At 40.1% G+C, this 19,366-nt stretch overlaps 1 protein-coding gene across 7 annotated transcripts in view; it reads right to left on the reverse strand.

Annotated features, from left to right (window-relative positions):
• CDC14A (cell division cycle 14A) overlaps positions 1-19,366 on the reverse strand; it is a 189,697-nt gene that overhangs the window by 84,285 nt on the left and 86,046 nt on the right. For all 7 annotated transcript variants that reach the window (XM_070367597.1, XM_070367594.1, XM_070367598.1 and 4 more), the window contains 2 exons: positions 16,181-16,247; positions 12,992-13,054 (listed from right to left, as the gene is read on the reverse strand). In XM_070367597.1, the coding sequence (XP_070223698.1) occupies positions 12,992-13,054; positions 16,181-16,247 (130 nt within the window). The remainder of the gene's footprint in view (positions 1-12,991; positions 13,055-16,180; positions 16,248-19,366) is intronic.

Below are 19,366 nucleotides of genomic sequence, written 5' to 3' on the forward strand. Positions count from 1 at the left end.
GTCACGTGATGCAAAAAGCTGACTCATTTGAAAAGACCCTGATGCTGGGAGGAATTGGGGGCAGGAGGAGAAGGGGACGACAGAGGATGAGATGGTTGGATGGCATCACCAACCCAATGGACATGGGTTTGGGTGGATTCCGGGAGTTGGTGATGGACAGGGAGGCCTGGCGTGCTGCGGTTCATGGGATCGCAAAGAGTCAGACACGACTGAGCGACTAACTGAACTGAACTTTGAGAGGAACAGTGTGGTAGAGGGAAAGAGCAGCCCCATGTGGATGACTGCGTCACCTCTAAATACAGAAAACATTTAGGGACCTTCACCCCCATCCAGTGAATGCCCCTGCTGGCACAACCGCAGGGAGCAAGAATCTGGTGTACGTGTGTAGGTGCCTTTCCAGTGCTCAAGACATCAAGATTTGAGGCCATCAGCATATATGTGGTTGTTGAATTTGGAGACAGTCCCCTCACTCATGGAAAATGTTTTGAACCAGAAATCACTTGGCCTAGAGACCAGTAGCATTTCTGGTGGCCAAAGGAAGAGAAAGAACCTGCAAGGGAGCCCGAGACATGTCCAGAGATGGAAGGAAGAGAAAAGCAAGAGATAGAATTTTGAAGTTGGGGAAGGAAAGTGAGTTTCTAGAATTAGAGAGTGGCCACAGAGTAAATCAAGTAGGAAGAAGACCAAGTCAACTGTTCTGTCTGGGTAACTCTTGCATTAAACAAGAACAGTTTCAGTTGAATGATAAGGGTCAAGGCAAGACCCATTATCAGTTGACTGCGTGAGTGACAACAAAGTCAAGACTGCTCTCTTTAGAAGTGGAGGTGAAAGGAAGGACAGAGACCAAACAATAAATAGAGAGGAAGAAAAAAAATGGGGAATTTCTTTGACCTCAAGATACTTTACAAATTTAACCAACACAATCTTTGAAGCAGCAATGGGTACAGTGTTTTAGTAGATGTGAAAACACTGGGTCCAAGAAGATTGAATCTTGCTTCCTTAAACTTGTGGTCTTTGGGGGTATAATCAACCCTACAGGACAGCTCCAGGGAAATGCTTCTAAAAGTTCTTTTAATAGGCACCCTGTGAGGCTCACCTCCCTAGTCCCTCCAAGTGTGAGGACATGCTCATATACCTGCATTCTGGAGCTTGCTTGACCCAGTCATATGACAGGAATTCAAAACTACAGTGCCAGAACTTCACGTCTTTTTTTTTTCTCCCCCAGTTTTTTCATTCACAGAGAACAAAGCAAGCAGCATTCAGTTCAGTTCAGTTCAATCGCTCAGTCGTGTCCGACTCTTTGCTACCCCATGAATCACAGCACGCCAGGCCTCCCTGTCCATCACCAACTCCCGGAGTTCACCCAAACTCATGTGCATCGAGTCGGTGATGCCATCCAGCCATCTCATCTTCTGTCGTCCCCTTCTCCTCCTGCCCCCAATCCCTCCCAGCATCAGGGTCTTGTCCAATGAGTAAACTCTTCGCATGAGGTGGCCAAAGTATTGGAGTTTCAGCCTCAGCATCAGTCCTTCCAATGAACACCCAACAAAGGTCCATCTAGTCAAGGCTAGGGTTTTTCCAGTGGTCATGTATGGATGTGAGAGATGGACTGTGAAGAAAGCTGAGCGCCGAAGCAGCATTAGATAACATTCTAATTTGCTATACAAATTCTAATTGAAAGCAAAGCCTTGAAACCTCATATGTCAGATGTTCAACAAATATTCCTGCCCTTGACCTGAGGTAACACACTGAGAGAGAAGAGTCCTGACAAACTTTATTTTCAAGGTATATACAAAAGGGCAATATTGGGCATTTACCCCACCTGATCATTTGACAATTTACTTATTAAACTGCAATGAAGAATGACATAGTCAACCTGGGGACAGTCTCTGTTCATATATTAAACTAAACTGACATTACATGCTAGCCCTGATTGAAGATTACAATATCTAGCAATCTGTGTTGCAAATAAGTGGTTTTTTTAAAAAAAGAAAATAACAACTCACTCTTGCTTCATAGATTGGCTGGTAATGAAAAAAAAGAAATGTCATTTCAAGAAGTTGCCTATCGTAATCAATAAATTTTCTCCCTGGAGTGTCACTACAAAATCAAAGTGGATTCTTAATATGTCTTGCTCATTTGCCATTGAAAAGTAGTTAGTTTTAACAGATAATATAAAATATCTTGAAATGTGTTATACTCCTGCTTTTAGAACTCATTCGCTCATTTATTCATTAGTTCTTTCACTTCATAAACATTTAATGACAGCCCACTATAAGCATTCTGTGCTACTGGGTTACTTATTGATACAAAAATGAGTGAGACACGGTTCTTGACTTCAAGTACCCAGAGTGCAGGGATGTCACAGGTGTGTAAACAGAGCATCACACAAGGCTGTGTGAGAAGAGCTCCCATCGAGTTAAGAATGACTTTGTTGTTTTTGTTGTTGTTTTGCAGTTGCTAAGTCGTATCCAACTCCTTGGGATTCCATGTACTCCAGCATGTCAGGCTCCTCTGTCCTCCACTATCTCCTGGAGTTTGCTCAAATTCACGTCCATTGAGTCAGTGATGTTATCTAAACATCTCATCCTCTGCCACCCCCTTTCTCCTCCTGCCCTCTATCTCTCGCAGCATTAGGGTCTTTTCCAATGAGTCGGTTCTTTGCATCAGGTGGCCAAAGTATCGGCGCATGAGCATCAGTCCTTCCAATGAATATGCAGGGTTAATTTCCTTCAGGATTGACTGGTTTGATCTCCTTGCCGTCCAAGGCTTAAGACATGCAAATAGATAAATATTGTGTGCAGGGGAGAAAAGGTCACAAGGAGGAGGAACAGGAAACAAGAACATGTGTGAAGGCACAAAAGTATGCAGAAACACTGCCACCCAGGAAGCTATGCAGACTGGGTGTGAGGAGGAAGGCAAAAGGACAAACGGGGAAGATGGCAAAGCCCATGCCCAGAGGGCTTTCTGTGCTGCACTCAGGGGCATGCGTTTCCTCCACACTCTACCTGAGGGTAGAGCCCATGGAGGACTTAAAGCAGGGGAGTGATATAAGCAGACTTAATTTCTAAAACATGGTCTCTGAGAGTGATGTGGAGACTTGATGGAAGACACCCAAGACCAAGAAAATCCCAGCCAGTCCCAAGCATTCAGAATCTACTGACACTTTCTCACAGTCCCCAGATGGGCTCCATTGCAATGCGGCCAAGAAAATGTGAAATCACTTTCTAGAAGAGGCGATGATAGCAATAACTATGACTTATGAATTGCTAGAGTCTCAGAAGCAAAACTTTCCACATTCAGCCTGTCATAGATCAGCGAGAAATGCTGCATAGACAATCTGACAATCATAAAGAGGGAAGTGTGTAGGAAGGGTCAAACATGATAACACCTGCAGAATGAGGCACAAGAATACATGGAATGTATGACAGCAGCTGATAAGAACAAAGTCTCTAAACCCACCCATGGAGAAACGAAATTACAGGGCACCTTCTGAAAAAAAATATTGGCCTAGCAAATATACTGAGCAAACAGGAAGTACTTGATAAATGTCTGTTCAATAAATTAACTGAAAAGCTACCAAATTGAAGCCATAAAGAGTGTGATGCAGCTTCTTGGTTCTCATATATCAAACATTGACCTGCATACCTTATTTCTGTAGAACAAAGCCTCCGAATCAGTTTAACAGAATGGAGTTGCCTGGGCTGGGGCTGGGGCAGCCTGGGATCCCAGGCCAGTCGCCGAAAGCTGTGAACTATGATCACACAGTGCTGATCAAATACAGTCACATTTTCCACATGTGCCGTGACCAGAGAAAACAAGAGGAAGCCCTGTACTGTGACTCTACTCAGATCAGCAGGAGCCAGCCTGCCTGTCATCAGGCCTGCCGAAGCCAAACCCAGCTCCACCCACCTCCATCAAGTAACCCGTGGTAAAGAAACGCCCCAGGTTTGCCAGCACATAAAAGCACCAGATCAAGTTAATAATTACTTGATATTCTGGGAAATATCCTCATATTGATAAAATTATTTCATAGAAAGCATTTTTTCTCAAAATAAAGGGATGACTTACGGAGGAAAAACATAATGGCAGAAAGGAAATAGCTCAAAGAAAGAAGTCAAAGCAATCTTTTAGCTTTTGAAGTAGGTTTTACATTAACTTGAAGCTCTTCAGTTCAGTTCAGTCGCTCAGTCGTGTCCGACTCTTTGCGACCCCATGAATCGCAGCACGCCAGGCCTCCCTGTCCATCACCAACTCCCGGAGTTCACTCAGACTCACGTCCATCAAGTCAGTGATGCCATCCAGCCATCTCATCCTCTGTTGTCCCCTTCTCCTGCTCCCAATCCCTCCCAGCATCAGAGTCTTTTCCAATGGGTCAACTCTTCGCATGAGGTGGCCAAAGTACTGGAGTTTCAGCTTTAGCATCATTCCTTCCAAAGAAATCCCAGGGCTGATCTCCTTCAGAATGGACTGGTTGGATCTCCTTGCAGTCCAAGGGACTCTCAAGAGTCTTCTCCAAGTAGCTGATCCCAAAAAGATATTTAAAGCAGCTCCTCAAAGTTGCATAGGCCAAATTCTAGATGCAGTCATAAATGTAAGGCACACTGATGAGGCAACTCCAAATGCTGCCATGGAAGCTCCATTTCTTTGCATTTCTCTCTCTCTCCCCTCCCCACAACTAGAAATAGGGTGCTGCTCTGTGAGCCATCTGTGTATGCCCAACAAAGGGACATCAACAATATAGCAAGCCTTCTCGTAAGTAGTGGAAAGTCCCATCTTGTTTAGGGGACAATCAAAATAAGAAACTAAAGATGTAATTCAATTTCTCTTTGATGAATAACAACTGCTTAAGAGGGCATCATTAGTGAGCAGTGGTATTTAAACAAGGTCTTACTCAGTAAGGATAGTTCCCCACAAAGGAACAGAAGTTGACCGAAGGCAGATTCTGTATGTGGGTGTTATTTCAGGGTCTTACAAACAGAATATTTTCCTATACTTTGAATATTTACTAAGCTTTACTGCTAGAGAGGATACACATCCTCACGTACCTGAAAGAAAGTGAAAGTGAAGTCGCTCAGTTGTGTCTGACTCTTTGCAACCCCATGGGCTGTAGCCCACCAGGCTCCTCCGTCCATGGGATTCTCCAGGCAAGAGTACTGGAGTGGGTTACCATTTCCTTCTCCAGGGGATCTTCCCGATCCAGGGATTGAACCCAGGTCTCCTGCGTTGCAGGCAGACGCTTTAACCTTTGAGCCACCAGGGAAGCCCCTCACATACCTACAGATACATAATTTGAATACTCATTCATCTTCACTGTTTTTCCCTAGAGTTAAAGGTCTATTTTAATTTTTCAAATAAACTTATTGATGGTTAGATTTCAAAGGAGTGACTGTTCTTAGTTCTCAAGTTCTTGGAGAATACCTTAAGAAACCTGTTGGAAAAGGGGACACTGATTCTTAGCAGAAGTTTTTGGGGCCTCATGTTGCAGTTACTTTTTCGATCCTCCCAGCATAGCTCCAAGAATATATCTATTTGATCAGTGCAAATATGATCAAAAATATAGTTCCACAACAGCTTGGCAAAGGACCTAAAGAGACCATATTTTAGAAAATACTTTTGTTTATCAATAATTTATACAATGGACTATTTGTAAGTCATAGAAAAATAATGTAACAGCCTGAGATATCTTAGTCCAAACCTTCTAAATAGAATAGAGCCTTGAAATTAATTCTTACGTGAAAAATTAAAACACTTGAAGCTGCAAGATGTAACCTGTTCCGTTATCCTAGGTTTCATGTCATTTATGATGGTTCATTGGCAAGCCTGTCCTTGAAGAATCTGCACTTTAGCTATGTCTGGCTACCAAGCACTTGAAATGTAGCTGGTCCAAACTGAGATGTGCCTCAGTATAAACTACACACTGGGTTTCAAAGGCTCAATTCAAAATTAGAAATATAAAATACTTCATTAATAATTGTTACATTGATTATATACCAAAATATTATTTCTGGTACAGTGCATTAAAGAAAACACATTATTGCAATTAATTTCATTGTATCTTTTTACTTTTTAAAATGCAGCTACTAGCTTTTTGAATATATATATTACATACACAAATATGATTCTCATATTTCTATTGGACAGCACTGCTCTAGACCCTTTTGCAGAATGAGCAGAGTAGTTCCTATGCTCTGCTGACCTTGTCATGAACATTAAAAGAAGCATTCTTATCACAAGACTCTTTTAGGATTTCCCTGGTGGTACAGTGGATAGGTATTCACCTCCAATGCAGGGAACATGGGTTTGATCCCTGGTCCAGGAAGATTCCACATGCTGAGGGGCTACTCAGCCCATGTGCCACAACTACTGGGCCTGACTGAGTGCTGCAAACTGAAGCCCACGCCCGTGCTCCACAAGAGAAGCCAGCACAAGGAGAGGTCCACATGCAGCAGCAAAGAGTAACCCCCACTCACCGCAACTAGAGAAGGCCCGCGCACAGCAACGAAGCCCGGCACGGCCAAAAATACATAAATAAATAACAGACTCCCTTTTAATCTCACATAGAACTGCTATATCATCAATTTAAGCTTTTTCTTGAGTCAAATATTAAATGAGGTTTAGTCAAGAAGTGCCTTTGGAACCTTTAATTTGCACATTTCCTTATCATCTAAGACTTACATTCTCATAATTTGCTATCAATAATAACACTTTTACTTTGAAAACTATAGACTTCGTTGGAATACTGACTTTGTTAGAGCTAATGAAGTATATGAACTTAGCTATTCCACGAGTTCACCAAATGTCCAGACTCACTAAAGTAGAGCAAACAGTGGAACAAGTTATAACAAAAAACGATTGGGCCCACAGATTGTCAGGAAGAGTTCCTTTATTTATCCACTTGTTTCTTAAGCAGCATTTATGAAATGCCCCCTACCTGCTGATCACACATCTACTTCTGATTTTTTATTTTATAGGCTTTATGATAGAATAGACAAATCATTCTCTAAAAGGAAGTTATTTGATGGAAAACTTTTCAAGTGTTCACCAACTGCCTCCTCTCCTCCCATTACCTGGCTGATGGTCGTTGTTATTCATTCAGGTTAAGATGTGATCACATTCTTATCAGATTTTTAGTTAGTTGGTTGCGTGCTTTTCAAAAATAAAGTTAAACTATGTTTAGGGTTTTCAATAGCTTTTTCAACTAACTCTCAACATCACCATCAAAGTTTTAAAAAAGAGAAAGGAGTAAGTAAATCATCAACTAGTTTTCTCTCTTTATTGTGGTAGGTCTTTGTCCTCCTCCCTCTCTAACCTCCACCCCAATCTCTCCTTTCATTGAAATGGCTCCAGTTGTTTTGCCATGTATTTTTCTCCAGGTTCATATACATGGGACAGAGATGCAGGTTTGGGGGAGACTTGAAACTTATCTAACGTGGAGGCCCATTTCAAAAAAAGAATACAAAATGATGAACACAAAAATGGATTCCATGTAAATGGGGACCTATACAATTTAAACTTCACTCGCTTCATAGGAAATTACTGATACCTTTGCTCATATAATACAGATAGACAGATATATGTACAAGGTGGAGGCGGGTCTTGTTATTGTTTGTTTAAAAAAATAGAAGGTTATAAGCACTCTTCCGTATCAACTTTTTCCAATCAATATATAATAGAAATCATTCACGAAAAGTGGCATAGCTCAAGTCAATTTCTTTAAATCACTACATAACATTCCATGGTGTATCTGTACTATAAGTCATTTATTCAACCTTCCCCCTTAAAATGCAATCGTTTTGTTCCCAATTCTTTGTGGGATGGGGGTGGGTAGTAGGATTCTTTTTTTTTTCGACACTACTATTGGGTGCACCAAAAAGTTCATTTGGGTTTTTCTGTACCATCGTATGGAAAAACCCAAACAAACTTTTTGGCCAACCCAATAAAAATGCCACAATAACAAAGTTTTTACAATTTAAGAAGAAGAAATTCTTTGGAGATTTTTAATAAATTGTACTACATGTATTAGTTTAGGGAGAAATGGCAGTTTTATGAGGTTAAATCTTTCTATCCAAGAACACAGGACACATTTTCCATTTAATCATGTACAGTCCACAAGGAATTTACAATCTAGTAAGGAAAATAAAGCTTTTATGCAAATAGCCATAATATAAGAAAAATGGAAAGCACAAATCTTGACACATGAAATAGAGGGGGAGAGAATATTGTAAAGGGTGAGAGCTGATCTGTGTAGGATTTTACACACATGAGAGGAAAATGTTAAAGGTGACGGGTATTTGGAGAAAACAAGCTCAGCCAGGGTGCAGAGACATTCAAGAAACAATAAATAAGCAGCCCAGAAGGGCTGGAACACAGAGTGCACAGACTGAAGAAACAGGAGACGGGCCAGCAAGGTGGGCTGGACTGCATCCAAAGCTAACAATGCCAGGACAGGGGAATTTATCCTCATTTCAGCCAAGTAATGGGAGCGGCAGCCAGTGTGGGGACAAGACAAGGCAAGAACTCTGTTTTAAGACCATTCAGTGAAGTGTGTGAAAGACCAAGGGGTGAAGGGCCTGGGCTTCTTAAAGAGCAGTTATAATTGTCTACCAGAGAGGACACAACACCTGAGCCAGGGGAAGGAAATGAGAACACAGAGGAAGAGAGAGACGAAACACACCCCAGGGGCCCTAGCAACGGTAACTCAAATAGTCAACAGATTATGGAGGGGAAAAAGTGATGTTTTCAGTCTTGAGCCTGGGTGAACAGTAGAAGAGTGATGCCATTCACACAGATGAACAAAGCCAAAGCCCAAGTTTGGGTGAAAGATGATTAGTTTCTTCTCAGATGTGTCAAACGTAACATGTAAGCAGGATATCCGAACAGATACATCCTGACCTAGAGACCAGAATGTGAGGGCTACCCTTGTCCTCCTAGTGAAAGTGAAAGTAGCTCAGTCGTGTCTGTTTGTGAAGCCAAGGACTATACAGTCCGTGGAATTCTCTAGGCCAGAATACTGGAGTGGGTAGCCTTTGCTTTCTCCAGGGGATCTTCCCAGCCCAGGGATCAAACCCAGGTTTCCCACATTGCAGGTGGATTCTTTACCAGCTGAGCCACCAGGGAAGCCCTGCTAAGAAGAGTGATAAATGTTATAACCCTGGAGAACCTTGACAGAACAGCTCATTTTCACGAATGGTCAACCTACTCAGAGTCTACTGGTGTCTCATATTTCAGGAAAAGTTGACTACTTCTAGGTAGGTGCCCAATATGCTACTGGAAATCAGTGGAGAAATAACTCCAGAAAGAATGAAGGGACAGAACCAAAGCAAAAACAACATCATCCAGTTGTGGATGTGACTGGTGATAGAAGCAAGGTCCGATGCTGTAAAGAGCAGTATTGCATAGGAACCTGGAATGTTAGGTCCATGAATCAAGGCAAATTGGAAGTGGTCAAACAGGAGACAGCAAGAGTGAACATCGACATTCTAGGAATCAGCGAACTAAGATGGACTGGAATGGGTGGATTTAACTCAGATGACCATTATATCTACTACTGTGGGCAGGAATCCCTTAGAAGAAATGGAGTAGCCATCATGGTCAACAAAAGAATCCGAAATGCAGTACTTGGATGCAATCTCAAAAACAACAGAATGATCTCTGTTCATTTCCAAGGCAAACCATTCAATATCACGCCAATCCAAGTCAATGCCCCAACCAGTAATGCTGAAGAAGCTGAAGCTGAATGGTTCTCTGAAGACCTATAAGACCTTTTAGAACTAACACCTAAAGAAGATGTCCTTTTCATTATAGGGGACTGGAATGCAAAAGTAGGAACTCAAGAAACACCTGGAGTAACAGGCAAATTTGGCCTTGGAGTATGGAATGAAGCAGGGCAAAGGCTAACAGAGTTCTGCCAAGAGAACACACTGGTCATAGCAAACACCCTCTTCCAACAACACAAGAGAAGACTCTACACATGAACATCACCAGATGGTCAACACTGAAAGCATACTAATTATATTCTCTGCAGCCAAAGATGGAGAAGCTCTATACAGTCAGCAAAAACAAGACTGGGAGCTGACTGTGGCTCAGATCATGAACACCTTATTGCCAAATTCAGACTTAATTTGAAGAAAGTGGGGAGAACCACTAGACCATACAGGTATACCCTAAATCAAATCCTTTATGATTATACAGTGGAAGTGAGAAATAGATTTAAGGGACTAGATCTGATAGACAGAGTGCCTGATGAACTATGGATGAAGGTTCATGACACTGTACAGGAGACAGGGATCAAGACCATCCCCAAGAAAAAGAAATGCAAAAAAGCAAAATGGCTGTCTGAGGAAGCCTTACAAATAGCTATGAAAAGAAGAGAAGCGAAAAGCAAAGGAAAAAAGGAAAGATATAAGCATCTGAATGCAGAGTTCCAAAGAATAGCAAGGAGAGATAAGAAAGCCTTCTTCAGCAATCAATGCAAAGAAATAGAGGAAAACAACAGAATGGGAAAGACTAGAGATCTCTTCAAGAAAATTAAAGATACCAATGGAACATTTCATGCATAGTTGGGCTCCATAAAGGACAGAAATGGTAGGGACCTAACAGAAGCAGAAGATATTAAGAAGAGGTGGCAAGAATACACAGAAGAACTGTACAAAAAAGATCTTCATGACCCAGATAATCATGATGGTGTGATCACTCACCTAGAGCCAGACATCCTGGAATGCGAGATCAAGTGGGCCTTAGGAAGCATCACTACAAACAAAGCTAGTGGAGGTGATAGAATTCCAGTTGAGCTATTTCAAATCCTAAAAGATGATACTGTGAAAGTGTTGCACTCAATATGTCAGCAAATTTGGAAAACTCAGCAGTGGCCACAGGATTGGAAAAGGTCAGTTTTCATTCCAATCCCAAAGAAAGGCACTGCCAAAGAATGCTCAAACTATTGCACAATTGCACTCATCTCACACGCTAGTAAAGTAATGCTCAAAATTCTCCAAGCCAGGCATCAGCAATACGTGAACTGTGAACTTCCAGATGTTCAAGCTGGTTTTAGAAAAGGCAGAGGAACCAGAGATCAAATTGCCAACATCTGCTGGATCATGGAAAAAGCAAGAGAGTTCCAGAAAAACATCTATTTCTGCTTTATTGACTATGCCAAATCCTTTAACTGTGTGGATCACAATAAACTGGGGAAAATTCTGAAAGAGATGGGAATACCAGACCACCGGACCTGCCTCTTGAGAAATCTGTATGCAGGTCAGGAAGCAACAGTTAGAACTGGACATGGAACAACCGACTGGTTCCAAATAGGGAAAGGAGTACGTCAAGGCTGTATATTGTCACCCTGTTTATTTAACTTATATGCAGAGTACATCATGAGAAATGCTGGGCTGGATGAAGCACAAGCTTGATCAAGATTGCTGGGAGAAATATCAATAACCTCAGATATGCAGATGACACCACCCTTATGGCAGAAAGTGAAGAAGAACTAAAGAGCCTCTTCATGAAAGTCAAAGAGGAGAGTGAGAAAGTTGGCTTAAAGCTCAACATTCAGAAAACGAAGATCGTGGCATCCAGTCCCATCACTTCATGGTAAATAGATGGGAAACAGTGTAAACAGTGGCTGACTTTATTTTTGGGGGCTCCAAAGTCACTGCAGATGGTGATTGCAGCCATGAAAGTTATGACCAACCTAGACAACATATTAAAAAGTAGAGACATTACTTTGCCAACAAAGGTCTGTCTAGTCAAGGCTATGGTTTTTCCAGTGGTCATGTATGGATGTGAGAGTTGGACTATAAAGAAAGCTGAATGCTGAAGAACTGATGCTTTTGAACTGTGGTATTGGAGAATACTCTTGAGAGTCCCTTGGACTGCAAGGAGATCCAACCAGTCCATCCTAAAGGAGATCAGTCCTGGATGTTCATTGGAAGGACTGATGTTGAAGCTGAAGCTCCAATACTTTGGCCACCCAATGCAAAGAGCTGACTCATTTGAAAAGACCCTCATGCTGGAAAAGATTCAAGGTGGGACGCCAGAGGATGAGATGGTTGGATGGCATCACTGATTCAATGGACATGAGTTTGGGTAAACTCCAGGAGTTGGTGATGGACAGGGCGGCCTGGAGTGCTACAGTTCATATGGTCACAAAGAGTCAGACACAACTGAGTGACTGAAGTGAACTGAACTGAAGACTCCTCTACTAACCTGGAAGTGCTCTTTCCTAACACCTCCTTATAGCACAGTGTAACTTGGACAGCCTTTGCCTAAACTGCCTTGCTGAGCAGGCAAGATAACTATTCAAAAACTTTGTAATAGTGTGTGTGTCTGTGTTTAGTCACTCAGTCATGTTAGACTCTTTGCAACTGCATGGACTGTAGCCTGCCAGTCTTCTCTGTCCGTGGTATTTTTCAGGCAAGAATACTAAAGTGGATTGCTATTTCTTCCTCCAGGGGATCTTCCCAACCCCTCTTCTGCATCTCACAAATTGCAAGCAGATTCTTTATGGCTGAGCCACTAGGGGAACCCTTTGTTATGATCCCATGGTAAAAAAAAAAAATTCAACCAACTCTCAGAACTGAGTACATTCAGCCACCTTTCAAATCAAGATATACACAATCAAAAATATTACAAGACACAAATCTGGTTTTGTTTTAATCAAAACCCAGATTTTTAAATAAAAGTAACATGATTTTACTACCAAATTATACTTTTAAATTGTTTTTTCTTATAAACTAAAGGTTCAAAGTAACTGTCAATAAAGGTTTGATGAAAGAATATAGAGAGACATGGTATTTTCCTAACTAAAATTTTGATAACTCCTAGTTCAAAGGCAATAATCAAAGCTGAAAGGATGAAGCTGACAACTATAGAAAACTGCAGAATGCTTTTATTTAGCAGTCAATCAATTTGTAATACCTGAGTGCTAGGAATAAAAGAACAATTTAATCAATGTGAAATTATAGCTTCCAAAAAATTAAAATGTACAAACCTCATAATGTTCATATTCATCCACATCAAATGTCTCAAAGTCAAAAAATCCATGTTGTAATCCCTAAAAGCAGAATTTGAATTAGTTTTTCATGTGAAATTGATAACGACTTCTAGGCATTTCTGGAATTCCTGCTCACAAATGATTCTGCCTGACCTGAAGGAGAAAATTTGAAACTTTCAATTCGTAATACATATCTAGAAACCATCTAACATACATAATTTTGCTTTGGGGCTGTCTTTGGGACTAAACACTTAGAAAAATATGAAAATATGTCCCACACAATATGCTTCTTGAGTTCTAATACACATTAGTTTTTAATTAAAATTATTCATATATATTAAATGGATCATACTATAAATGTATAGTTAAAACCTATTGGGAACTGTGCAATTAATTCATACTTAACTATAACAGAATATATAATTGTGATTAAATTTTCAGCTGGAAGAAAAATCAGTTATTCTCAGGTTTTTTTCCTTTTTATCATTAATGAGATATTTGGTAAAAAGGGAGTTTTTACTTAATAGGCCCTTATTTGTTCCTAAAGTCTACAATGAGAGAATTTGTTTTACAGTGTTAGTTTTTGAAAGAGTAAAAATGTACTTGACTACTCTTACAATTTAGAAGGAAGAATTGATCTTTTAACAACAAAGAAAATTTTCATACTTCTTTTTTATAACCAATGATTTAGAATTTAAAAGTATCTGGCTTATTCAGACATAATATTTTGAAGAGGTGTCTTTTGTTTTATAAGTCATGAAGCTATACAAATTACCTTAGAATACAAAATCAGTTACTTTTAAAAGTTACATGATCAAGTCATTAAAAATACAAGAATCTCTTAAGCCAAGTTTAGTACATCTATCTTTGAAAATACCTTAGAGACCGGTGTTTTCCAAAATGTAGAACACCTGCACTTAAGGTAATTTATATTTAAAATACAGACCCCTGGGCCCCATCGCAGAACTATGAAATCAGGTTTTTTGAGGGTGGGATCATCGTTTTTTAAATGCCTTCCTAAGTGACTCTGACAACACTGGTTCAGACAACCTCTACAGGACAAGCAGAACAACCTATCTCAATTATTTCACCTTTAAACAAAGCAACTTACTTCATCTTCATGTACCATTCCAGACAAAACAGTGAGAATACATGCCCTGAACTACCACTTTGCTTCCTCTTTTTTTAAAGAGTGTTTGTGTTTGTGTATGCCTCTATGTGTAGTTCACACATATACAACCTGTGCTTATAATGATGCCAATACATCAAAATCAGAAAGATATGCTTTCTAAAAAGGCAAAAATGTGGACATACTCTGCCTTCATAGGAGATACAGTACTCACTGCCACAAAAATAGTCTGAGAGTGTGTGTGTGTGTGTGTGGGCATGTGCACACGCTCGATCATGCCCAACTCTTTTCGATCCCCTGGACTGTAGCCCACCTCACCCCAGAGGATCTTCCTGACCCAGGATCAAACCTGTGTTTCTTGAGTCTCCTACATGGGCAGGTGGATTCTTTACAACTGCGCCACCTGGGAAGCCCCATATAAGAGCATTCAGAGAGGCAATGTGTCCCAGTTACTTAGAGACATGTGGAACAATCAATCAGATCCTCTAAATCTCATTTACATTTGGGTAAAATAAACCCCAGCATTTAATGAAACAAGAAATTTACAGAAGACCTTATTAATGAACAAAGTCATGTCCTCCTTTTACATGAGCAAGGATGTCATAAATGTCTGTATCAAGTTATCAGTTACCATAACAACAGGAGGGATACTCCAGTGTGAACTCTTCTTCAATTTCATATGTATTATAAAAGAAACAGCTTGTACCAGATGGCAGGATAAGCAATAATAATAATAGTGACCATAAATAAATTACCCTTCTCCATTGAGTCATATTTTTTAAATGCTACAATTCTGGATTGTATACTGGGTGAAATATACATAAGGGTTCTTGTGTTATTGGAAGTGTGGGTTGGTGATGTTATTCGCAGGAGATAGGCTAGGTTATCTTGATAGTTTTTAAGTGAAACGAAAAATGTTTGAAAACCATTTTAAAGTTTTACAGAGTTTAAGTTCATTTTAAAATGAAATAACAAAATCAAAAACAAACATACGGAAAACAAGTACATATTTTACCATAGCAATTTTCTCAACTTAAAATAAGGCAAAAGCAATGTTATACTGCATCAGAGAAAAGAATCTAGAACAAAGCTCACTACTGATACTATATTTACACGATGACCCTTGCCAATGGGTTATGAAATACATACATTCCTGGCTGGTAAAAGTCATGGCTGTATGTTCGAGATGCAATGATGTACTCTGAAGCTTCTTTAGAATTCACAGCATAACATGCATGACTGAGACTGTAAATCAATGTTGCTAAAACATATTCCAAAGTTCTCAACAGTCTTTTGGATTAACTTCTCCACAACGTATATAAATAACTCCGTAACTATGGCTGTAAACTTTAGATGCGTCGGATCACACAGACAGCAGGGCACCGCTCCCAGAGTTCATGGTCCAGTTGCTATTGGATGAGGTCTGAGCATCCGCATCTCTGCACAAGTTCCCACACTGGGACAACCATGGGTTTATGACATACCCAGATAAGATACTAGAAGGAACTCCAGACTGATATGGAAATCTGAGTTAGAAGAAGCCCTAATAACTCCCTGTGGCCCTGAGAGTGACTTAACCTCTCTGGGGTTGTTTCCTCATCTGTAAAAGTGAGATAATAATATCTAACCTGCTGACTACTTCCTGGGTATGTAATACTATCCAATGAGAAAAGCAAGGTGGGAATGTTCTCCACACTGACAGAGGAGAGTTGTGGCTTAGATGACTTCCTGCCTCTCTCACACCAAGATCTAGCTTGATAAGGAAGCTGAGCAGGTGACAGAGCAAGGTCACGGCAATGGCAGCAGGTAGAAATGCTAACACAAATAGTTTAAATGAGAAAGGGAGACCCCTTCCGCGTCTATAAGAAGAGTTATCCCCCAGAACACCTCCCCTGTTGGCCCTGTGGTCTGTATTTTGCAGATCAACCATCGTTCAAGTAGAAAGCCACCTTCTTACTACCCCCTCTCCCTTCTCTCCAACAACAAAGATAGCAACTCCACTCCTTTTTCATATTGTTAAATTACGATGGCAGCTACAGCAAGGAAATTGTTATTACCTTTCTGATTCCCTGCAAACAGTCAAGGATGGTGAGATTGTAAGTGCAATTTCCAAAGGAAGCATCCCTATGAAGACAAAAGAAAAGTAACATTAAAGACATGCATTTTGAATACTCAAAATAATATGTCAGTTGGATACATGCTTGTTTGGTTTCACAGCTGTCAACATGGTAAACTTATATAACACATCAGATCCTACTAATTAACTACTCCTACAGCTTAACTCAAGCGCTTCTGAAATTGCTTGAATCCAACAAGCTGAGTTAAGAGAGAGCAGATTTAGGAACCAGAGCTCTGTGATCAGATTGCCTTCAAATTCCAACTCTGCCACATATTGGCTGGGAGCTCAAGCCAATTTTACCTCTATCTGTTTTGCTTTCCTGATTTGTGAAATGAAGTTACTAATTTAATATTCACAGAACTGTTGTTGGATTTCATTAAAAAAAATAATGTCCTTCCTATAGTGCCTAGCACAAAGGAACCACTCAATAAGTATTATGACTATTATCAACAATGAGTGTTTCATTAAGTAAAACATGCATCATCATGAGAGGTAATCAGAAAGAGAAATAACCATCTGGCAGGAATACGGCAAAGTGGTGAAAGTGAAAGTCATTCAGTTGTGTCTGACTCTCTGCAACCCTATGGACTGTAGCCCACCAGGCTCCTCTGTCCATGGGGATTCTCCAGGCAAGAATACTGGACTGGGTAGCCATTCCCTTCTCCAGGAGATCTTCCCAACTCAGGAATCAAACCTGAGTCTCCTGCATTACAAGCAGATTCTTTACCATCTGAGCCATCAGGAAAGCCCATATGGCAAATACAAACATAAAAGTTTAAGGGGGACAATGTATTCAGGTCAATAAAACCTGGCAGTTACTTTCACAGATTAAATGCCACCACTTCCATTCTGCTCCCCTACCCCCACCTTCATCCCCACAAAAAATGCTAAGGAAAATGCCATCCTGCTTCCAAACAATCTCCTCTCGGGTTCTAGGAAAAGTGGAGACCTACTGCATCGAAAACTGAGTGCTTCATCCTTTATTTAAGTTTTTAGAGCAACTTAGCAGGCCTTCTTTAGGCAACATAAAACTCTAGTATCAAGTTCAGGTCAGTTAGCAGAACTGGCATTGGAGCTTTAACACTAACAATGTTCCAAGGTGTCCAAGGCAAGAAACTTGACCTCAAGGCTCTCAGTAGCTTGGCCCAGCCTCCACTGCTGACCTGAATGAACAGAGCTGTCAGGCACCTGCCAATCACAAAGTCAAATGTACCACACAAAGTGGGGGGCCCAGCGGGGAACACCACAGAAGACACTTCATGGGGAGAAAATGACTCTTTAAGGTTTTAACACATAATTAACATAGAACTAAGTCTTGTATCACAACCAGTCAAGGGAACTTGAACCGATGGCTGCTAAGCCGCGAACTGAAATGCAACATCAACATCACTGAGTTTCAGCATCCTGATAACTTAATTTAAAAACAGTAGGTTATCTTAAGCAAGGCAGCCTAACAGAAATGTTAAAGTCCTGAAACTTCAAAGTTAACCTATGTTAAGGAAGGGTTATTCTAGGTATTTCATCCTGATTTAAAGAGTTCTTTTTCAATGCTATCTGAACACATAGGGAAAAAAAAAAAAGCCCCCTTTTCAAATATCTTGTAAAGACATAAATCATATATTAAGAAGCAAATTTTAATGGATTAAGCTAGTGAAAGTAGTAGCTATGGATCTAAGAAAAAATACTAATTTATATAAATAACAACACATTCCTTTGTAGGAATGTGTCTTTTTAGGACAAGGTTCAGAACCTTTTGTTTGTCATGGACCCCTGCAGCATTCTCATGAAGCCTGTGGATCCCTCTTTTCAGAATGTTTTCAAATGAATAAAATACATAGAACTGATAAAAGACAAATGTAATTAAATGTAAAGTTATCAAAACATAACAAAAACAAATACATAATACAATACTTAATTATGTACAATACCATTCTTAACATATTAGTAGTAGGTCTGATTATAGTTTTAAAGGAGTGAACATAAATATCTTAAGATATACACAACAGCTGTAATGGGATATTAAAATGTCTATAGTTTCTATTGTGAAAAAGTCACTTGAATTGCTAATACTACTATAGTTTATTATTTACAACATTTATATTGAGTTACCAAAAAGTTCGTTCAGGTTTTACTGCTGTTACATCTTTTGGAAAAATTATCTTACAGAAAAATCCAAACAAACTTTTCAGCCAACCCAGTTGTTGAATTTAATCTTATAAATTGGGACTTCCCAGGTGGTTCAGTGGTAAAGAATCCACCTGCCAATGCAGGAGACACTGGCATTCAATCCCTGGGACAGGAAGATCCCCTGGAGGAGGAAATGGCAATCCATTCGAATATTCTCGCCCAGAAAATCCCACGAACACAAGAGCCTGGTAGGTGGTTCATGGGGTCACAAAGAGCTGGACACGACTGAGCAACTGAACACACGCACATTATCTTATAAGGTTAGTGAAAATAAAGAATTTTTGTCATCTAAATTCACTGATCCTCTGAATTCTCTCCACAAACACTAGATCAAAAACTACTGCTTTGGTAAAGAAAAGAAAAGCTCAGCATTTAAAAAAGATAGAAGAAATTATAAGAATTGAAGGTGCCCCTTACTTCTTCAAGTATACCTTCCCACCTAGACTCAGCTAAACAAATGCACAAATATAGGTTATCAGACAAGCTCCAAATCCAGTCTTTCTTACTGTCTGCAAAGCATGGTGAGATTATGATGATATCTCTTGTCCTAGCACAGCCAGTCTCTACCAACAACTGAAAAGACAACTCTAGTGATGTGGTGATCAAACATGTAGACTTGAGAGTGAAGGGAGAGTTAATAGGCCATCTGACGAAATTAGGATAGAAGGCAGTCACAGCAAGCTAGAAAGACAGGCAGACATTTAATATAATAAGGATGCAATAAAATTAAGTCACATCCTCAGGACTGGGGGAAGTTGATGACATACCTTTTTTACCAAAACTTACTATGCTGGGTAATTTAGACACATTAACACATTTAATCCTCATGAAGGCAGAAAGCTGCCCTCGTAACTAGGCAAGAGAAAAATGGCTTATTAATGGCACCTGGCACATACACAGTCAAAGGAGAGCAACCATAAAAGTGAAGGGACACAGA

This window comes from Bos mutus, chromosome 3 (genome assembly GCF_027580195.1).
Source record: "Bos mutus isolate GX-2022 chromosome 3, NWIPB_WYAK_1.1, whole genome shotgun sequence".
NCBI lineage: Eukaryota > Metazoa > Chordata > Mammalia > Artiodactyla > Bovidae > Bos > Bos mutus.